Source organism: Thermobia domestica, chromosome 7 (genome assembly GCF_964235325.1).
Source record: "Thermobia domestica chromosome 7, izTheDome1.hap1.1, whole genome shotgun sequence".
Taxonomy (NCBI): Eukaryota; Metazoa; Arthropoda; class Insecta; order Zygentoma; family Lepismatidae; genus Thermobia; species Thermobia domestica.
This window is the reverse complement of record NC_137460.1, coordinates 191,693,781-191,712,908: the sequence shown is the minus strand read 5'-3', so window position 1 is coordinate 191,712,908 and position 19,128 is coordinate 191,693,781. Positions and strand designations below refer to the sequence as shown.

Here is a 19,128-nt window from a genome sequence, read left to right as displayed (position 1 = left end):
TAAAGGCAATTAGAGAAAGCTATTATAATATCACAACTAACCAAAACTGCAATTACTATCATTTTCATTTATTTATTTATTTTATTTTTTAATCACTTGCTGACGACACTCTCTTAGCCAAAATATTTAATTCAATAAGTTTTGACTAGCCATTAAAATAAAGGAATTTATAACAGATGGATAATTGGAAGAAAATTCGTTCAACTTTTATTATTATTATTATTATTATTAGGGAAACATTTTCATTACATCACTAACAAGTCACGTATCAGAATCAAGGAAGTTCGACCAAAAATTTACATAAGTAAGCAACTTTGTTCCTTGTGTACTTAATCATGAATTACATTTAGGAACTATGTTTTTCACGTATAATAAATAACAACAGTCACACTATACACTGGAATGCTAGCACTCAAGATTTTGCTTTATTTTTAAATATAATCCGGTATTTTCCCCAGGTGCTTCAGAGTTACTAAAATTTTGAAAATTAATTCTAATCCGGACAGTTCACATTTTGGATTTAACATATAAGTTGAACAGAAAGCAACCACAAATATCAGAAATATTCTTTTGCAAGAGTATACAATAAAGGAATACTTTCTACAGCTAAATAGAATATATCTACAGCTACTAAGAAAGACAAGAGACAATTGTTAAGAAATAGAAACGAAGAATAAATATATTGTGCAGATTGCGGAGGGTTAGTGAAACACTACGAAGATGTGAGTGGAAGTAAATAGGTAAGACTAAAACGAATTTTAAAAAGATCACATGCAATACACTGAGCAAAAGGTTCGTGGACTGCGCTTCGCGAAAAATTCTTCCAAGGGCCAACGCTAAATTACAAAGAGAAAGAAAAATTTGATCTTCAAGGTATGAAGTAAAGCGTTGCACGACAGCAGGCACTAAGCCACAAATCGATTCAAAATTTTATACCATATAGTTCATTAGCCTGCCACTTAACAACATGTTTTCTTCGATAAAGATTTTAATTATGAGAACTCAATAATGAAACAGAAGGACATTGTTTTGTTAATTACTAATCATACGATGGAACGTATATCTATTAAGAGTAAATAATAATTCTTACACGTTAAAGCATCCAAAAGCACAAACTCTTCAATGGTTTAGACGCACTCTTACCTCTTCCTCAGTACCTTACTGTGCTAAAGTTTTCTTCAGATGTGCTGAAAAAAAGTTAAGAGTGCCCCGAAACCGTTCGCAGATTTTGTGCTCTTGGTTGTTTATTGTTTATATTATTTACTTTGCTTATTTACAGTTTCAATTTCCAGAGTGTGGCTTAATCCTGTCTGTCGCTCAAGGCCTCAATTACTATCAATTATTCTAGTCAATATTTTAGGTAATATAATCGTAAATAACTCTCAACTGATTTATAGCAACTGCGTCCTAAACTATTTGAATTCATATTTGTGTAATATATAGTAGATTAATACATAATACATCTTACATTAATATTTGCCAATCGAAGTTTAGATAGAATTCATACAGCTATGAGTGAATACAAGTACAAACTTGCTTTTCTATATTGTGACTAAAAGAGTTAACTAAAATCATCGAATGCTCCCCAATTATACAGTTAGCATTGTAAACACTGAATGTAAGAATACAGAATATATGAGGATACGACACAATAAACTAATATAAAATATATGTATTTCTAAATACACTTATATGTGAGTGTGTAACACCTTCCACGGTATTATGTTCTACGAGGTTGATTCTCTTATTCAGTTCTTATTACAGGCAGTAGAAATGTTGATGATTTTGTTTTAACTTCTATACAACGTCCAAATCGGAGTTGGATTTCTTCATGTGAACGTAAAGAGCTTCATATGCCTGTGTTTATATGAACAGAATGGAATCAACATTAAAAGCCAGAATGAAAGTTTAGTACAATTACCGACACCTTCACGCCCAAGAAAAAGCACAACTGGGCGTAAAATATTTACTGCCCCAAATGCGTATAATAAAACAAGAAATCCACATGTAAAGAGTATAGGTACTGATGTATCCTATATCAGTTTATCTCACCTAGAGTCATTCTACACTCAAGAGCAACCGTTCCTTCTTTTGTCTTCTCAATGCTAACAGTGAAACTAGTGAGAAGTTCGACAATTTTAAATAATCAATTCCTAGTAAACAACATTTAAGAACAATTTTGTCTTTTTTTCCTCGTAACCGGGCAACAAAGCTTTCTAATGCGTTTTATATATATATATAAATGGAATATATAATCGATGTCTATTTTCACGGACATTAAACGTATAAAAGAGCTTATATTTATAGCCCATTACAACAAATAAATAAACACATAGTCGATAAAGTTTGGTAAAAAAAAAAAAAAAAATCAATGTAATTTTTCTAAAAGGGGACAATACCTTGGAATACCATGTAAAGAAAGTACAAGTGGTGAGAATTGTTTATTGCATGTGTTTAGTACACGGAGACAACTTCGAATGCTGAAAAAGCCGGTACGATGTTACTGTATGGCGAATGTAGGAAGAATGTTGTGCTGTCGTGTACGGTGTACGCTGAAAAATACTTTAACAGACATAAACCAGTCAATTATTCGTGAATCTCTTTAACGAACTACGGGATACCGGATATGTAACACCTCGTCGTCGTACGAGAAACAAATCTTTAACAGGGAAAGCGGGTCAGGTTAGTATTCTCCACCGTCACAAATTTAACCCGTATTGTGTGTCACTCCACCAGGAGATACATGAAAACTATTATCATATCGATTATTGTCAACAAATTTGTGAATGGGTATTACTAAAATCCACCTGATTTGTCTTCCATTTTGCTTTCTGGCAAAGCAACATTTACTAGTCATGAATAGGTGAACTCCTGAAACACGCATTATTGGTCTGTCGACAATGCCCATTGACTATGTCAGTATAGCGACAGCATCCGTGGAGTAAATGTGTGGTGTGGAATAGTGGGCTAACCAATCATAAAGCTTTTTCTATTGAAGACGTACTAGAGTCACGAAAGTATGACGACTTACTAAGGAACTACCTTCAACTGATGTTTCACTGGAGACCAGAAGGAACATATGATTCCAGCACGACGGTTGCCTAGCCCACGGTCCACGACTCACCACGGTCTGTCTCAACGAAATGTTTCCTTATCATAGAAGTGGATGAAGAGGATCAACCAACTGTTCAGCTCGTTTTCCCGAATTAACCCCTTTAGAGTTTTATTCTGTGGAGAATGGTAAAGGACGCCGTGTACAAGGACATACCAACAACTCTCGACGATATGAAATGCCGTATAACTACAGCCTGTTCTATTTCGACTGAAAAGCCACATGTAAAGCCACATGTACATTGGGATATTCAAACTTCATTTTGTCCATGGTACATGTCTCGCACTTATACAGTTGAGCAGGACACTAGTACTCGCCCTTGGTTTCTTTCGATGATATATCTAGATGTATTTGGACAAGATGTGTGCAATAAACACCATTACATTCTCACCACTTTACATAACATTCTAAGGCATTATTCCTTTAAAAAAAAGAAAAAAAGAAAAAAAGAAAAAAAAAAAGAAAGAAAGAAAGAAAAAAAAAGAAAAAAGAAAAAAAAAAGAAAAGTACATAGTTTTCTACAACGCTCCATCAGATAGCCTGTAAGATCTTTGATATGATTGTTAAGTTAACTGTGAAGATTTCTGACTATTAGAAGAACAACACATCAGATTAAAATCTGTAACATCTTGTGAGTGAAATTATCTTGACAAGTAAAGTGGTATCTGAGCATTAACTTCTTTTACTGACACAATGATACTGATAATCTCCTGGAACATAAGCTTTTGTGACGTCAGTAACTGACGACAAGCAACTTCACTAAGTACTCCAAATACTACCTGGTTTCTTAGGCACTGATTCCCAGTTTGTTCTAAGTTAGGAATAAAAGCTTGAAACCGTAAAATCAGAACAAACTGCATCGGTTTTAATGTTTTCTTTTAAAACAAGACAAATAACACGTACAAATCTTCGTGAAAAGAAAGTTCTTCATTTAGTGTCTGGCAATCGAATGCAACAGAATTAGTTGCCGAAATCATTCCAGGAAATCCGATTAAAATTCCTAAGACACACGTAAGGTCAGCAGTTGATAAATTATATGACTATTGATGTTAAGCTTGTTTCAAAAGATGGAGCTGATGTATTTTGGCAATTTCATTGGTCGTAACGCCACAATAATTCATCATTAGCTTTTCCAACTCATCCAACTTTCTTTCGTATAGGAACATAGGCTAAGACTGCTCAATTCCTCATAGAACTCGGGTTCAATTATAAACAAAAATGTCAATATTTTTTCGCCCTTATGGAATGGCAGAGTTCCGCACTTCTGGTCAAAGCGTTTCACATATGGCAGAATTCTGTGGTTTTATATCACAGGCTCAAAAGAAGGAAAAACAGCCCGATCGACTCTCCTTATGAGAGCGTAGTAGGTAATATAATCAAACTGTGGCGATATAGTTTAAAAGACGACCTATACTCCTGTAGTTCATTGGACTAAATTGTATGTCCAAAATTTATTTGAGATTGCTAGTTATAAGCAGTTGACATTTTACAGGGAGTCCATAAAGTTCTACAGGCAAGTAAAACTCTCTAACTTTGAAACCGTTACGTTTAAGTGTATAATTTTTTGGGGTTGGAAGAAGGGAAGTTTAAAGTTTTCTTCTGGCCACAATGCTTGATGACGTTTGCGCTGGTAATCACGTGACTTGAGATGGCGTATATTACAGAAAAGGCACAATGTGTTTTGTGGTTTGCGGAATTAAAATTTTGCGTTTCACTGCGGAGAAAGTTCCAAACAACGTATGGGAAAACATCCCCAGCAGAAACAAGTATTAAGAGGTGGTACGAGAAGTTCAAAGGAACGGGAAGTGTGTCAGATTTACCACGCAGTAGAAGGCCAGAAACGAGTGATCATGTGATTCACACGTTGCAGGACAGCGTAGCCAGGAGTCCAATATAGTCGCTTAAACGTAGGTCATTGGAACTGGGAATACCGAAGTCAACGTTACACAAGATCGTACGGAAGAATTTGAAAGTCCGGCCCTTTAAGTTAAAATTTGTGCACGAGCTGATAGAGGAAGACTGTGACATGAGAATGGAATTCTGAGTCAATGCTTACCAGCTTTCAAAAAGATGGTGACCTTCTGTCTCGATTTCTGTTTTCAGATGAAGCCACATTTCATGTGTCGGGAAAAGTGAACAGGCACAACTGCCGAATTTGGGGTGGTGGTGGAAAATCCACATGAATTCGAGGAACACAAGCGGGGTAGTCCCAAAGTCAATATGTGGTGTGCTGTTTCAATGGACCACATTATCGGCCCTTTTTTCTTCGAGGAAGAGACGGTAAATGGTAACAATTATCTGAACATGCTATAGGCATTACTTTTGCCAGAACTTACTAGGTTAGGCATCCTTAATGAGGTCCACATGCAACAGGATGGGGCACCGCTGCACTATGCCCTTCAAGTTCGACAGTTTCTTAACGAAGAATTTAAGGAGAGATGGATTGGCCGAAGAGGACCCACACCTTGGCCTGCAAGATCACCAGATTTGTCGCCTTATGATTACTGGCTGTGGGGACACGTGAAGACCACGGTGTATTCGCAGAAGCCAGTTAATCTGCACGATCTTAAGAACAAAATAACATGTGATTTTGAACATTCCAGTCGAGCACCGCCAACACGCAATTCTTGGTTTCCCAAAAAAGACTGCAAGAGTGTTTGGACGTGAATGGTGCACAATTGGAGATTTGGCGATGAACCTTAAGTAGCTGAAACAAAACTTTGAACCTTTCTGTAAGTACACCAAAAAGTATTTGTTAATACATTCCGTAGTTTCCAAGTTATAGTTTTACATCCCTGCAGGATTTAATGGACTCCCTGTATGTTGAAATAAAGGAAATGTTACTTACATTGAACTATAAACACAAAAGCTCAAAGTAAAACTAACGTAGAAATGAAAAGGCGCACCATCGCGTTAATATGTCCAGGTAGGTAAGTCCATAGATAGTAGGTTTCAAGAAAGAAAGAAAAAAGTATATTTTGCATCTGCTGATTGCACAGGACACGTTCATGTTTGGTGAGTTCTTGAAGTACTTGACAATGAGAAGCATAGTTTTCTATGTCCCAACATAATGGTGACTGTCATTCCCATTGATGCTGAAGGTATTCTAGTCATTAACCTACGAATGAATCTCTCCTCTTGTAATTGGTTTCGGGTTGCACTACAAATGCTTTAGCCTATTAACGTTGCATCCAGTGTTTGATAATAATAATAATAATAATAATAATAATAATAATAATAATAATAATAATAATAATAATAATAATAATAATAATAATAATAATCATCATCATCATCATCATCATCATCATCATCACCATCACCATCACCATCATCATTATTATTATTATTATTATTATTATTATTATTATTATTATTATTATTATTATTATTAATTATTTTTATTTTGCCCTTATTGGCAGGTCACTTGCCGCAGCTGAGAAGCTTCCATGCTCCACGGTCCTCCGCTAACCTTTTCGTCTTCACGTATGATCTTCCTGATTTTATATCATCCATTAATTGTAGTCTCCTACGCTCACTCCCTCTCCTTCCCGCCATCATACCCTACAGGACGTCCCTCATGATACAATTTCTTCTTAGATAATGTCTCAACCAGTTTCTCTTCCTCTTTTTAATAATATCTAAAAGTGTTGTTTTCTTCCCCACCATTTCTAACACTCATTCGTTTTCCGCTCGTCCCAACTAATTCTTTTCATTCTTCTCCACACCCACATTTCGAAGGCTTCCAGTCGATTTTCATCACTTTTACGTAATGTCCACGTTTCCGCCCCATACAGTACAACACTCCAAACGAAGCATTTTATGAGTCTTTTTCTCAACTCTTTATTCAAGGTCCAACAAAACAGAGTTTTCTTCCTCCAAAAGGCTTCTTTCGCCATTCCTATCCTTGCTTTGATTTCACGTTCGCACTGCATGTCATTACTAAGGGTACTACCCAGATATCGAGAACTATTCACTTGTTCTATTTGCTCCCCTTCCACTTTTATACTTGACACTCTTCGTTCCAATCACCATGGTTTTTGTCTAACATTTATTTTCATCCCATATTCTTCAAAGCCCATCCTCAGGTTTTCTAACATTTTATTGATTTCCTTTTCAGATTCTGCAACAAGCGCCATATCGTCTGCAGATCTTATGCGTCTAATCATTCTACATCCTACCGAAATGTTGTCATCATATAGGCTCGTTTTCACTATCTCTTGCAGATAGACAAATAGTGTTGCCGAGAGACAGCATCCTTGTCAAACTCCCCCTTCCAATTGCACTCTCTTCCGTCATTTCTTCCTCTATCCTAACACTTACTTGTTGGTTCATGTACAAGTTTCTTATGAGTCTTCCATCTTTCCATTCCAACCCGATCTTCTTTAAAACTCCAACAATAATTCCCAATTCACGCGGTCAAAAGCCTCTTCTAGATCAATAAATACAACATACACCTCTTTCTCTTTTTCTATAAATCTTTCACCGATCGGCCCTTAATAATTCAATTGCATCTCTTGTGCCCTTGCCTCTTCTGAACCCGAACTGCTGTTTCTCAATTTCTTCATTTGTTCTTGCATATAACTTTCTGTTCAGTATTTGGAGAAGAATTTTAGCTCCATGAGATATGAGACTAATAGTTCTATAATCCTCACATCTCTTTGGGTTCGATTTCTTAGCCATCGGTATCATGATCGTTTTCAGAAAGTCTTTTGGCCATACTCCTGTTTCATATATTTCATTGCATAGTCGGGACAATTCTTTCTTTCCCTTGTCTCCTACATTTTTAATGAATTCGATTGGTATGTTATCTATTCCGGTTGCCTTTCCATTCCTGATCTCGGATATAGCCTTTTCAAACTCATCCCGAAGAATACTAAATCCTTTATCATCCTCGCCTACTTCATTTTCTACTTCAACATTTAGGCTACACGGTTTATTCATGTTCTCATATAAAGTCTTCAACATATTGTTTCCCCCTTCCTATGACCTCATTTCTCTCGTTGACTCGCTTCCTATCCTTATTTTCTACTGCCATCGTAACAGCCCCTTGTTTCCTCCGAAATTCCATAGATTTCACCTCCTTGTACATTTCCTCATATTCTAATTCTTCTATGTCCTCGCATTTTCTTCTGTAAAACTCTTCCCTCGGTCTGTCTGTGTTTTTCTTCGTGATTCATTATTTAACTTTCCATACATCTTTCTGCCCTCTTCTGTATCAACCTGTTTCCACGTCTTCCTCTCCGAAATTTTCTGCAACATCTGCTCTGTAACCCACGGTTTCTTAGCCGTTTTGTATTCGCGGTAACCTACTGCTTCTTCTGCGGTCTGCTGTAAGCAACGTTTAATATATTTCCACCGTGCGTTACTACCTGCGCCTATCCTTTCCTCGTTTGAACATTTTTCTTCGAATTTTTCAACGAAAAGATTTCTTATTTCCTCGTTTTGCAAGTTTTAGTATTCAACACTTTGTTGCCTACTTTTCTTCTGCCTACATTTTTCAGTTGAATATCTATTTCGGCCAGCAGAAGATTATGATCAGAGAAAATAGTCCCGGGAAGGGTCTTCGCGTTCTTTAAGCTATTCCGATACCTGTCCTGAATCATAACATAGTCTATCTCATATCTTCCGCTATCTATTGGTGATTTCCATATATATCTTCTTCTCTTGTGCTGATTGAACCAAGTGTTCCCAATTACTAGTTAATTCTGTTTACGGAAATTCACTAGTCCCTTTTCCCTTTCATTTCTTTCGCCTAAACCATATTTGCCTATGATACTATCTTCCTGTTTTTCTCCCACAACTGCATTGAAATCTCCCATTAGAATTACGCATGTTCCCCCTCTTTTCCCTATCTATAATTTCTTCTATTTTCCTCTACTTCTTCAGTTGCATGCGAAGTTGTCGGTGCATACGTCTGTATCACCACTAGATCCTTCGTTTTCCCTTTGCATTATAACTGGTAAAGTCTTAACATCATAACTCGATCACTAATAAATTCTACTTTCACTACCTTCTCCTTTAGGCGCTTTCCAAGAATTATTCCTACGTCATTATGACCGCCTTTTCATTACCTGAGTAAAACATTCTATATCCTTCGCTGTTCCACACCCCATTACCTTCCCATCTAACTTCAGAACATGCAGAAGCTTAAATTTCTAAGGCTTACAAGACCCTTTCAGAGATACACGATAACGTAAACTGTGGCATTTGTGATTCCGCTTTAAGTCACTTATTTCTCTTTGGACTTTTTTTCGAACACGACGCGAATCTTTTCCATTAACTCAAATGCTTCAGTCAACTCGCCTATGGTGACATTACTGCATTTAGTACGTATGTTTCCTCGAACTATCACTAGATTTCCACTCGAGTGAAATATTAGGAAGTCTTGTCCAGGGAATGTTATTCGTAGTATTTACTTAAGCACATTGAATAGGAAGTTAGTCACCCCCTTCTAGAACTAGTATTGGTCCGCTTCTGTCGTTATATTTGGGTTTTACTGGTAACATTTGATTAAATGACCGACATAACTAACGAATGACCATTGCCATATGAGTACTTGTTCCAAAATTAAATGAAATCTTTAAGTTTTACGTCCCACGATTATGCCGGCTAGGCTAAAGGAGACTGTGATGATGAGGAATGAATGCAATGGTAGAAAGTGGCAGAAAACGGAAGAATCTCGACAAAACCCATGCACACAGTGTTTGTCCACCATAAAGTTCACTTAGCGCGAGCTGGGATCGAATCAAGGACATCATGCACCAGAGATGAAAACTCTACCACTGAGTCACTGCGCCCCCCTAAGTACTTGTTCCAGTTGGCTGTATGTATACAGCTCGTTAAGATGAATCGAACCAAATACGTGATAAAATGGTAACAGAACAGGGCCACTGTGTTTAGGTTTTCCCTGGTCACACAACAAATGAATTTGCTCGATTTGTTGATGTGTCACAAAGGACTGTCGAACGTGTCTGTAAGAAAGGACCTAACACACGTGTGAACGCAAACTATCGTCAGAACTGTGGTGATAGGAAGATACTAACCCAGAGAGACCGCAAATGAGTTTCATGACTGGTTAAGGAAAATTATTTCCATCCCAGATCATATGAGTTTATGGTGAATAATATAGTGTCTGAGTTCTCCCGTTTCCTCCCATTTTCTCATTCAACCAACTCTTTCAAAACCATTCACTTTCCTTAACCATTTTGTCTAAGAGAGATAATATCGGATATTATTTTTGTTGTTGTTGTTGTTTTTAATCTGCAACTAGTAGTTCTGTGTTGGAAAAAATAAATGAAATTCCGTTAGTGTCCATAAACCTGGAAACATCAAAGCAGTTCCAATAGCTTTGGCTTGAAGTTAATCCCAAATTAATAAGGCACATTTCGGCTGAATTGGGAATCTCTCGTCGGTCACTACACAGAATTCTTATCTTCACTTGTTTCCATATAATATAAGAAATGTTTTCTTATATGTTTCCTATAAGGAAGGTTTATTAAATATACGTTGGATTGTGCATTTATTAAAGAGGCCTGTGTATGTTTAATTCTACTTCCGACACTTTAATATTTCTAATATTTATCACTTTTGTTTTTCATCATTTGCACATGAAGGGATTCTTACCTGGTAATCGAGCTCACATCACCAGAACTTGGTGGTGCTATCTGGTGCGATGTTCCCATCACCCAGTCGGTTAAGTACTCCACCAACTTGTTACGAAATTTCATCTCCTGGCGGAATGCTAAATCATCACGGCGTTTCATCATTGCTTCCACCAACTGACACAACTTCGTTTTGATATGAATGGCGTGGACTGTCATATCTAAGTGTCTCACATACCTGAAAAGAATAACAATATTAGCATTCAATTAAAAACTGATAGTATACCTGTACTTGGTACATGCTATAATATTGTTACAAGTGACAGTTCCAAATACTCCCGTCGCTGAAAACTGATTAAAAAATTCAAATGACCAATAACAGTATTAACATCCAACAATGTTACCGCTAAAATTCAAGCTCTCAGCGGTAACTTAACAAAGCGTACTCTGACGAGCAGGGTAAGCCTAACAGAAATGAATGACATAAAAATACTTCTTTACTAAGTAAAAGCTTATATCGAAGTTTGCATATACTTTGATATATACAAATATGTATCTACATATATGTAAACTTTGAGGTAAGCTTTTTTTAATAAGCAAGGATTTTTGACATTAATTTCTGCTAGGCCTATACTATTAATGAGAGTTCTGTTATATATATACACAGGGTATTTCAAAACAACGCCGACAACGTTTTGGAGGTAATTCTTGACACCAAGGTAAGACAAACAGCACAGACCAACTTGGGTGTAGGAATGCTTCCTTTCGGCGCTGGCAAAAATTTGTTGGAAAAATGTAAAAAAACAGTTATAACTCGAGAGCAACATGTCAGATCGAAGTCGGGTAAACGAGAATGTCCATTATTTTAAATTGAATAAAAGATCTACAATGACAGATTGGTTGGTTGCTTAATGTCTGTCTTCAACACAGCGGTAATGTGAGACGGCGCATACTGTTCGAAGTGAGATCTGACTTACTACTCAGTTTTATATTCGAGGCAAGTAACTGCACCGGGACTCGAACTCGGAACCACACACTGTTAACACACCAAAATCTATACTGTGGTGTCAGTGAAGTTTTCAGTGTTTACCACATTGCAAATTATATACAAAAATGAATAGCTAAATAAATAAAATATTATTACTCAATATGATTAATGACAGAAAAAATCGCTGATAGTTTTATATCCGGTCCGAAGGAAAGAATAAAAATAAAATTCCCAAATATGCACTTCTGATCCAATTTCTATTATTATTTTTTATTTTTATTTACTGTCTTTTTTTTCTGCAGCAGCAAGGTTACAGCCATGTCCCTCTCTTACACCAAACTAGTAACAAAAAAATTGAAAACTACATGACAAACAAAAAGCACGATACATTGATTCACATTACACACACATATACATGAACACAAAACACACGAACACACATATGTTTGCTAAGAACACAATGTAAGAACAACTACACTCCACGTCACCCGAATTGGCGTATGGCATCAGCCAATAAGCTTGCAGTGCGCTGTTACTAAACCTTCAGAGAAGAATCTAATAATTCATAATTGATTTCGTTCATATTTGTGGACAATTATGAATGATGAGATTCGTCACTGAAGGTTTGGAAACAGCTTACTGGCTGACGCCATACGCCAATTCGGGTAACGCGGAGTATAATACAAAACTATATAAATACGACAGTTGCAAAGAATCTTACAAAAGTTTTGTGTCATGTTTATCAGAGAATGGGTATGTTATGTGGACAGGTTCTACTTTAGCAAGTTTTTCGTTTCGAGGGCAAATTTTGATTTTAAGTTTAAAATTGATACTTTTGCAAAGTATTGCAAGAATACGATTATATAGATAATGCAACGTCTTATATAGATAATGCAAAAGTTTATTTAAATCCACTCATTTCTTACCTAGTAATGAATTTTACTATTAATAACTCTACAACAAATTATCATATAAGATCAACACTAATGTATGTTGTAATTATTTGCGAACACTTACCGCACTATTGCTAACATCATTCCTTCAATGCTAGTTACACCAAGGTGCTCAGATGGCTCATCTGTCTTGTTGTCAAGCACGTTCTTCATTATAAAGATTATATGCTCAATAAACTGAGTGCTAATGTCAGACATCACAACCTAAAACATTTTAAATTAGTTGTAAATAATAATTTTTAAAAATAATTTTTAATTCTCAGGTTTCGTTTTTACACTTATTTAATCTGTATATTCTATACTTTCTCTCATAATATGAAGTACGTAATTCCTTCTTTATTTTTTTTTCAATGCCCCTTATCCAAATACATATATACGAACGTTCTATCTACAGATGTTAATGAATACTTTTTATACCAAAGGATAATATTATTAACAGATAAACATATAAACATAATAAAAATAGTTGATACTCGTAACTATTGTAACTTACTTTAACTAATACGCTCAGACGTGCATTTCTTCTAAAATATGAAACATGTGCTCGATCATAATTTTAAGAAGAAAATTCTGACATTGTAAAATTAACTCAAGAATAACAGTATTAGAACTTAAATAATAAATTCAAATATTTTTTTGGAAATTGTTTAGTTACCAATCTTTTTCTGCTCAGTTACAGACACATCAGTGGTATAGTATTTACGAAGAAACTATGAAAAAATTGGAAAGGTGTTTCTTTTATTTTTATTAATTTACAGACAAATATCAACAGGTAACTATGTTACGTATTCAGTACCCAACTTAATTCTAATGTTAAATCACATAAAAGATTTACTTTTAATCTTTTACTAAAATACTCATGGGTCCTTATTATCCCGCCTGCCACTTTTAAAATTCCCTTTCTGTATACATAACCCAAAAGAGCAGAAAAAGTACTAGCTAGCAAAGAAAATCAATGTTATTATTTCCGGGGAGGGGAGAGAATGTTTGAATCATTTAATATATAAAATACAGGAAAAACAAGCGGCATCCATTTTAGAACAAAATGATTACATGTTCTATATCAAAGGAAAAGATCTCAAGTAATCCGATTTTACGCTCAAGCGAAGTTGACTATCATATGAAATCTCAATGACTTTGATGTTAACATACATTACCTAATTAGACAAATTTCATTCTAGGTGAACAGCACTGTATTAGCAGAGTACAGAAAAACAGTTATTCTGAATCGGAACTTTCGTCTACTTAATAGTACTATTAGAATCTTTTCATATAAACAAAACAAAACAAAAAAAAAAAAAAAAAAAAGCTGCACATATTTTTCAACATTCAAATTATCTGCATTTGACAAGTAGATTCAACGTCAATTTAATCTCAGCTTCAAAGATTACAAGGTTATCCTGGAATATACACACTCAACCTGAAGTTTAATTTTAAGGTCTAACACCTACATTATCATCTTATGCAATAACATGTACCTGTCCTTGTTGATCAAAAAATTTCTCCACTATAGATTTGATTTGATCGAAGAGAATAGGATATAACGCTGGAGACATCTCGTGTCCTACAAGTTCCTTCACATGCTTCTGGATTTGTGCGCCAAATTTCTCATTGGAACATACTAACAACCTAAGAAGCTGCCCAACAAAACTGAAAGGAGAGAAAAGAAAATCTGTACTTAATAACCGAAATTCTAGCAAATAAATCTGAATTATCGCCTAGTTGAAAACCTAAATAGCTGATGATATTAGTAAAAACAGTAATGTGTATTAAAAATACATAAAAATAATAAAAAAGATCTACAGTACTACTTTCCACTTCCATGAAATAAAATTCTACTCATGTCATTTACCATTTGTGCCTCTTTCCATAGATTTCTTTTTGGTTTCTTACCTAGAAAATTCTGACACTTATTCAACAAATATGACAGGTGATTTAATAGCGATGATACGAATATTATTTAATGTATTGTTCGCAGACCTCTTCATTCAAAAAATTCATACTCTATAATGCAGTTTACTCTGTCTTAGAAAACTAAAACAAACAATTTTGGTCAAATTATCAGTATATGCTAACTTCAAATCTTACTAATGCATGTATAATTCGTTTTCACGCCAAGTTTGTGCTTTCATGCTAAAAAATTGTCAATAAATAAATTTTAAAACAATGATCGAAGAGCAAGGATAGGATGGAAATAAATAAGGATGTCTTCTTCTGCATGTATCGTGTCCAGATATGTATATTCTTCCTTGTAATTAATTTACACGTGTAAATATATACTGCTAAGATAATGATTTTTTTCCTCCGAAGCGGTAATATAAATATCACTTATGTGAAAACAATTCTTAATACAAGCATTCAGTTCTAAACTCTATTTCGCTTTTCTACATCTTCATATTTTCGATGTAGATTTTTCAATAACCTATGATCTATTTATTTCGTGTTATTAAGGTTTTTATAATTATTTTATACTGTTTTCTCAGGATACTTCCGTTTCCTCCCACATTCTCATTTCCGATTCTTCCATCATCATTCACTTGCATTTTCATCCATCCCCCTTAATCTAACGGGCATAATCGTTAATTTAATTTCATTTTATAAATTCACCAGGGAAGAACCAAGCAAAAACAGAAAATCAATGCTAGACTATACGATAATCCTAAGAAATATGTGAGAGACGTTCGAGTTAAATGAAGTTTCGAAACAGACAGAGATGATAAATGGTAACTTTACACATGATATTTCCGAAAGCACAGGAAAAGAAAGCTGAAACGAAACAAAACAAATACGGAGACAGCGAAGCTCAAACTAAAAGAGGAGACAAAGAGAAAATTATTTCAGAAAATAGTTGATACACAATTGGAGAAAGCAAACATCGTTGGCAAGGAAGAAGATTTAGAGGTACTATGGGATACAAGGAAAAGTACGTAAATATCAACAGTGGAACATAAACAAAGAAACAAAAGGAAAGTAATATCTTGGTGGGCGCCCGAAATTAAAGCCGAAGTAGAAAAACAAGTTAAGTGGAAGAGATACCTTACAGCAGGAATTTTAGAAGATTACAAAAAACAGAGTGATAAAGTTAAAATAAAAATCAGAGACGTTACGAAAGAAAAATGGGAAGAATTTGGCTACACAAAGGGAAACAAAGAAAACCAAAAACTATTCCATAAAATTCTAAAAATATGAGGAAAGGAAAGGAATACATTTTAAAATTCATAAATGAAAGGAAGGGACAATACTGCAGAACCAGAAGCAACAATGGAAAGATAGAAGAACTATTTTCAAATACTGCTATAAGCCGATCACCAACAAGAAGATGAAACAGAACTCACAAGAAATCACAGACAGGAAAGATCAAAACATTAAAAAAGAAGAACTAATGAGGAAAATGAAAATAAGAAGACTGACAGGGCATGACGGTGTAACTCCAGAAATGATTAAATACATGAAACAGAAAGCAGAAGACACACTTCTATCTGATTATGCGGAGAGCAAAGAAAGAAAAAAAAAAAAAAAAAAAAAAGATAGTTGAAGACTGGAAAGTGGCTACTTTAATTTCAATCTTCACAAAAGGTAATAACAGGACATGCAAAAACCACAGCGGAATATCGCTGTAAGTGTTTCAGAAAAATTATACTTACGAATACTGGACTGACAAGAAATCAAAAGTAACCTAAAAGAACACCAGAGTGGACTCCGACCAGAACGAAAAATACACGACTATATTTTAACTTTAAGGCAAATCAGGAAAAGAATCTAGAATAGGATATAGATTTACATATGTGCTTTGAATATATAGAAAAGGCTTTTTGCAAAGTGCCACAGAAAGAAGTGTGAAAACTGAAGATAAATAACATTATCGGCGAGCTGATAAAAGCGATTCAAAGTTTTCGCAAGAGGTGCAGAATTTACGTAAAAACAAATAACAATTGATTCAAAGAATTCAAGACTTGGGCAGGAATAAGGCTAGTTTTAGACGTAAACATTTATCGTAGCATTTTTCGTAGCAGATAAGCTTCCAAAAATCTCGTATAATATTCTATGGCATCAAAAGTATATGGTGCTTTTACACGGTAGCATTTTGATAAGCATCTTGTCGTGATGTAGCAAACAAATTACTGGAGAAGAGCACGATTATGGTTCCGAAACTAAAGCGTGAGGTAGCTAAAGTTTTAGTGGTTGTAACAACACTTCTTGCCGGTCATGTTAAAAAACGAAAACCACAAAGAAGTATGTGGGCAAAGAGCATCCCTACTCAAACTCATTTTTCTTTACTACAATTTAATTTCCCATACAAAACAAAGCATGGATATTTGGCACAAAATCTTTCGCTTCCTTTTAACCCCACAGCGCTGCAATCGGACCAGAAATGCTGGGGAAAATGCTACGAAACAGAGCAGGTTCTATCGACAAGAAATGCCATAGGATATGCCATGGCATGGGATTTGCTACTTTACACGGTAGGATATCGATGATACGATTTTTGCTACGAGAAATGCTACGATGAATGCTTCCGTCTAAAACTAACCTAAGACAAGGAACCATACTATCGCCACACCTTTTCATAATATTAATGGAAGACATCATCAAGAAAATACAGTTGAAAACCAGGAAAGTCCAAGTAGGAAACTAGAACCTCAGATCCATAAAAATATCAAAACTATTATACGCAGTTGCAATACATAAGCTAATCTACAAAGAAATTTGGATATAATGAACTACAGAGTAAAATAAATATAAAGATAAACAAGGAAGGAAAAAGAAAAAAAAATAAAGTAATGGGAGTCGGTGGGAAAATAAACCATGCATAATACATCTAGCGGGAGAAGAGCTAGAAGAAGTCGGCGAATTCAATACCTAGGGACTGTCATTAACAAAAACTGAAAGATAGAAGAACTGAACTGGAGAATAACAAATACAAGTAGACTTCATAGTGTCATCAACAGAGGCTTCTTAGGGAAGAAATAAAGAAACCAGGAAACAAAAATAGCAGTCCACCGATCAGTACGCCCCTACACTCCTACCTATGGGTGTAAATCATTGGTACTAAGTGAGAAAAAAAAAATACGGGCAGTAGAAATAAAATTTTTGAGAAGGATTTCAAGAACAAAGAAAAATAGGACTAGGAATCAAACCATTAGGCAAACATTGTACGTTAAATCAATGCATATTGCTGTTAGAGCTGCATGCTGAAAAGCTCAATTTTGATGGCTAGAGCACATCATCAAGATGAAAGAGGAAAGATTACCAAAACAAATGCGAGAAGCAAGGATTAGGGAAGAAAAGACCAAGGGGTACGCCAAGACAAACTTGGTAACGGGTTACAGAAGAGACTTTTAAGAGACCTACACTGCATGGGAAAGAGTGCGTAATCTGGCGGACAGAAGCAAATGGTGAACTAAAAATCGTCGACGGCCAAGTAGTAAAAGACGGCCGAATTAAGTAAAGTACGTGAATAACTTAAAGGTGATGAAGAATATAAAAAAAGTTGGAATGTGAGTCAGATAGTGACTGCAAAATTCTATTACATGAACTAGTAATTATTTTGAAGTCCTTTCACATGGTGTATAAATGTAGGTGCTCAACAATTATGACGTTATTAGCTGCGCACCTAATTTCAGGTCTGTAAGAAAATGTTTGGTATCAGCTTATTAGTTTATTTAATAGCACTTTGTAGATCAGGGAAAGCCAACACGTTGGCCACACCAAATATTTATGTTATGTATTACCTTACAGTTTGTAATTTATACACTTGAATTTATTCTCATAATATTCTACACTAATCACCATATATATGAGCAGACATTGGCTAAAGTAGCTTTATTATTCAATTTATTATAAATAGTTGTCTTATATACCACAGTAAACTTACATACATACTTACAGTTCAATGTTCTGATTCGTTATATTCTTATTATACTGAATAAACAAGTCCTTAGTTACTGTTCGTTGCCATAACAACGAGCCTAATCAACATACAAACTTCATATATTTAACAAACCAATCAATATTAATCTAAACTTTTTTTTAACTCTTTTTCTTCTTCTAGTGCATGTAACATTTGAAACACTTTTCCCTAGAGCCGGATACACACGAACACTATATAAACGTTATTGTTGCAACGCCCTACCGGCAAGTCATGACAGGTAGCCCGTAGTAGTCTGCTCAACATACAAAACATACTAACATTGCTAAACATACAAGTACACCTCCATTGATTTCTGAAACAAAAAGTAGTCCTCAAAAGTAAAAAAAAAAAAAAAAAAAGTTGGCCACCCCTTCTGTAAATAATACTTGACTCACTTTCTAATTTTTTTATCATCTTCTTTAAAATTCAAAAAAGTGGGGGTGAGCTTACTGAAGGGCCTTAATTTCACTTGCGCAAAGAGTGTAATCGTCACGTTACTCCCCACTGAAGTTATATATCCTTACTTCTTTCGTTCCGGACAACTTGTTTTATAAATATCC

At 35.1% G+C, this 19,128-nt stretch overlaps 1 protein-coding gene across 4 annotated transcripts in view; it reads right to left on the bottom strand.

The window, feature by feature from the left end:
* Positions 1 to 19,128, bottom strand: part of Nf1 (neurofibromin 1) — a 234,845-nt gene that overhangs the window by 146,687 nt on the left and 69,030 nt on the right. For all 4 annotated transcript variants that reach the window (XM_081765704.1, XM_081765708.1, XM_081765706.1 and 1 more), the window contains 3 exons: positions 14,136 to 14,307; positions 12,722 to 12,861; positions 10,739 to 10,954 (listed from right to left, as the gene is read on the bottom strand). In XM_081765704.1, the coding sequence (XP_081621830.1) occupies positions 10,739 to 10,954; positions 12,722 to 12,861; positions 14,136 to 14,307 (528 nt within the window). The remainder of the gene's footprint in view (positions 1 to 10,738; positions 10,955 to 12,721; positions 12,862 to 14,135; positions 14,308 to 19,128) is intronic.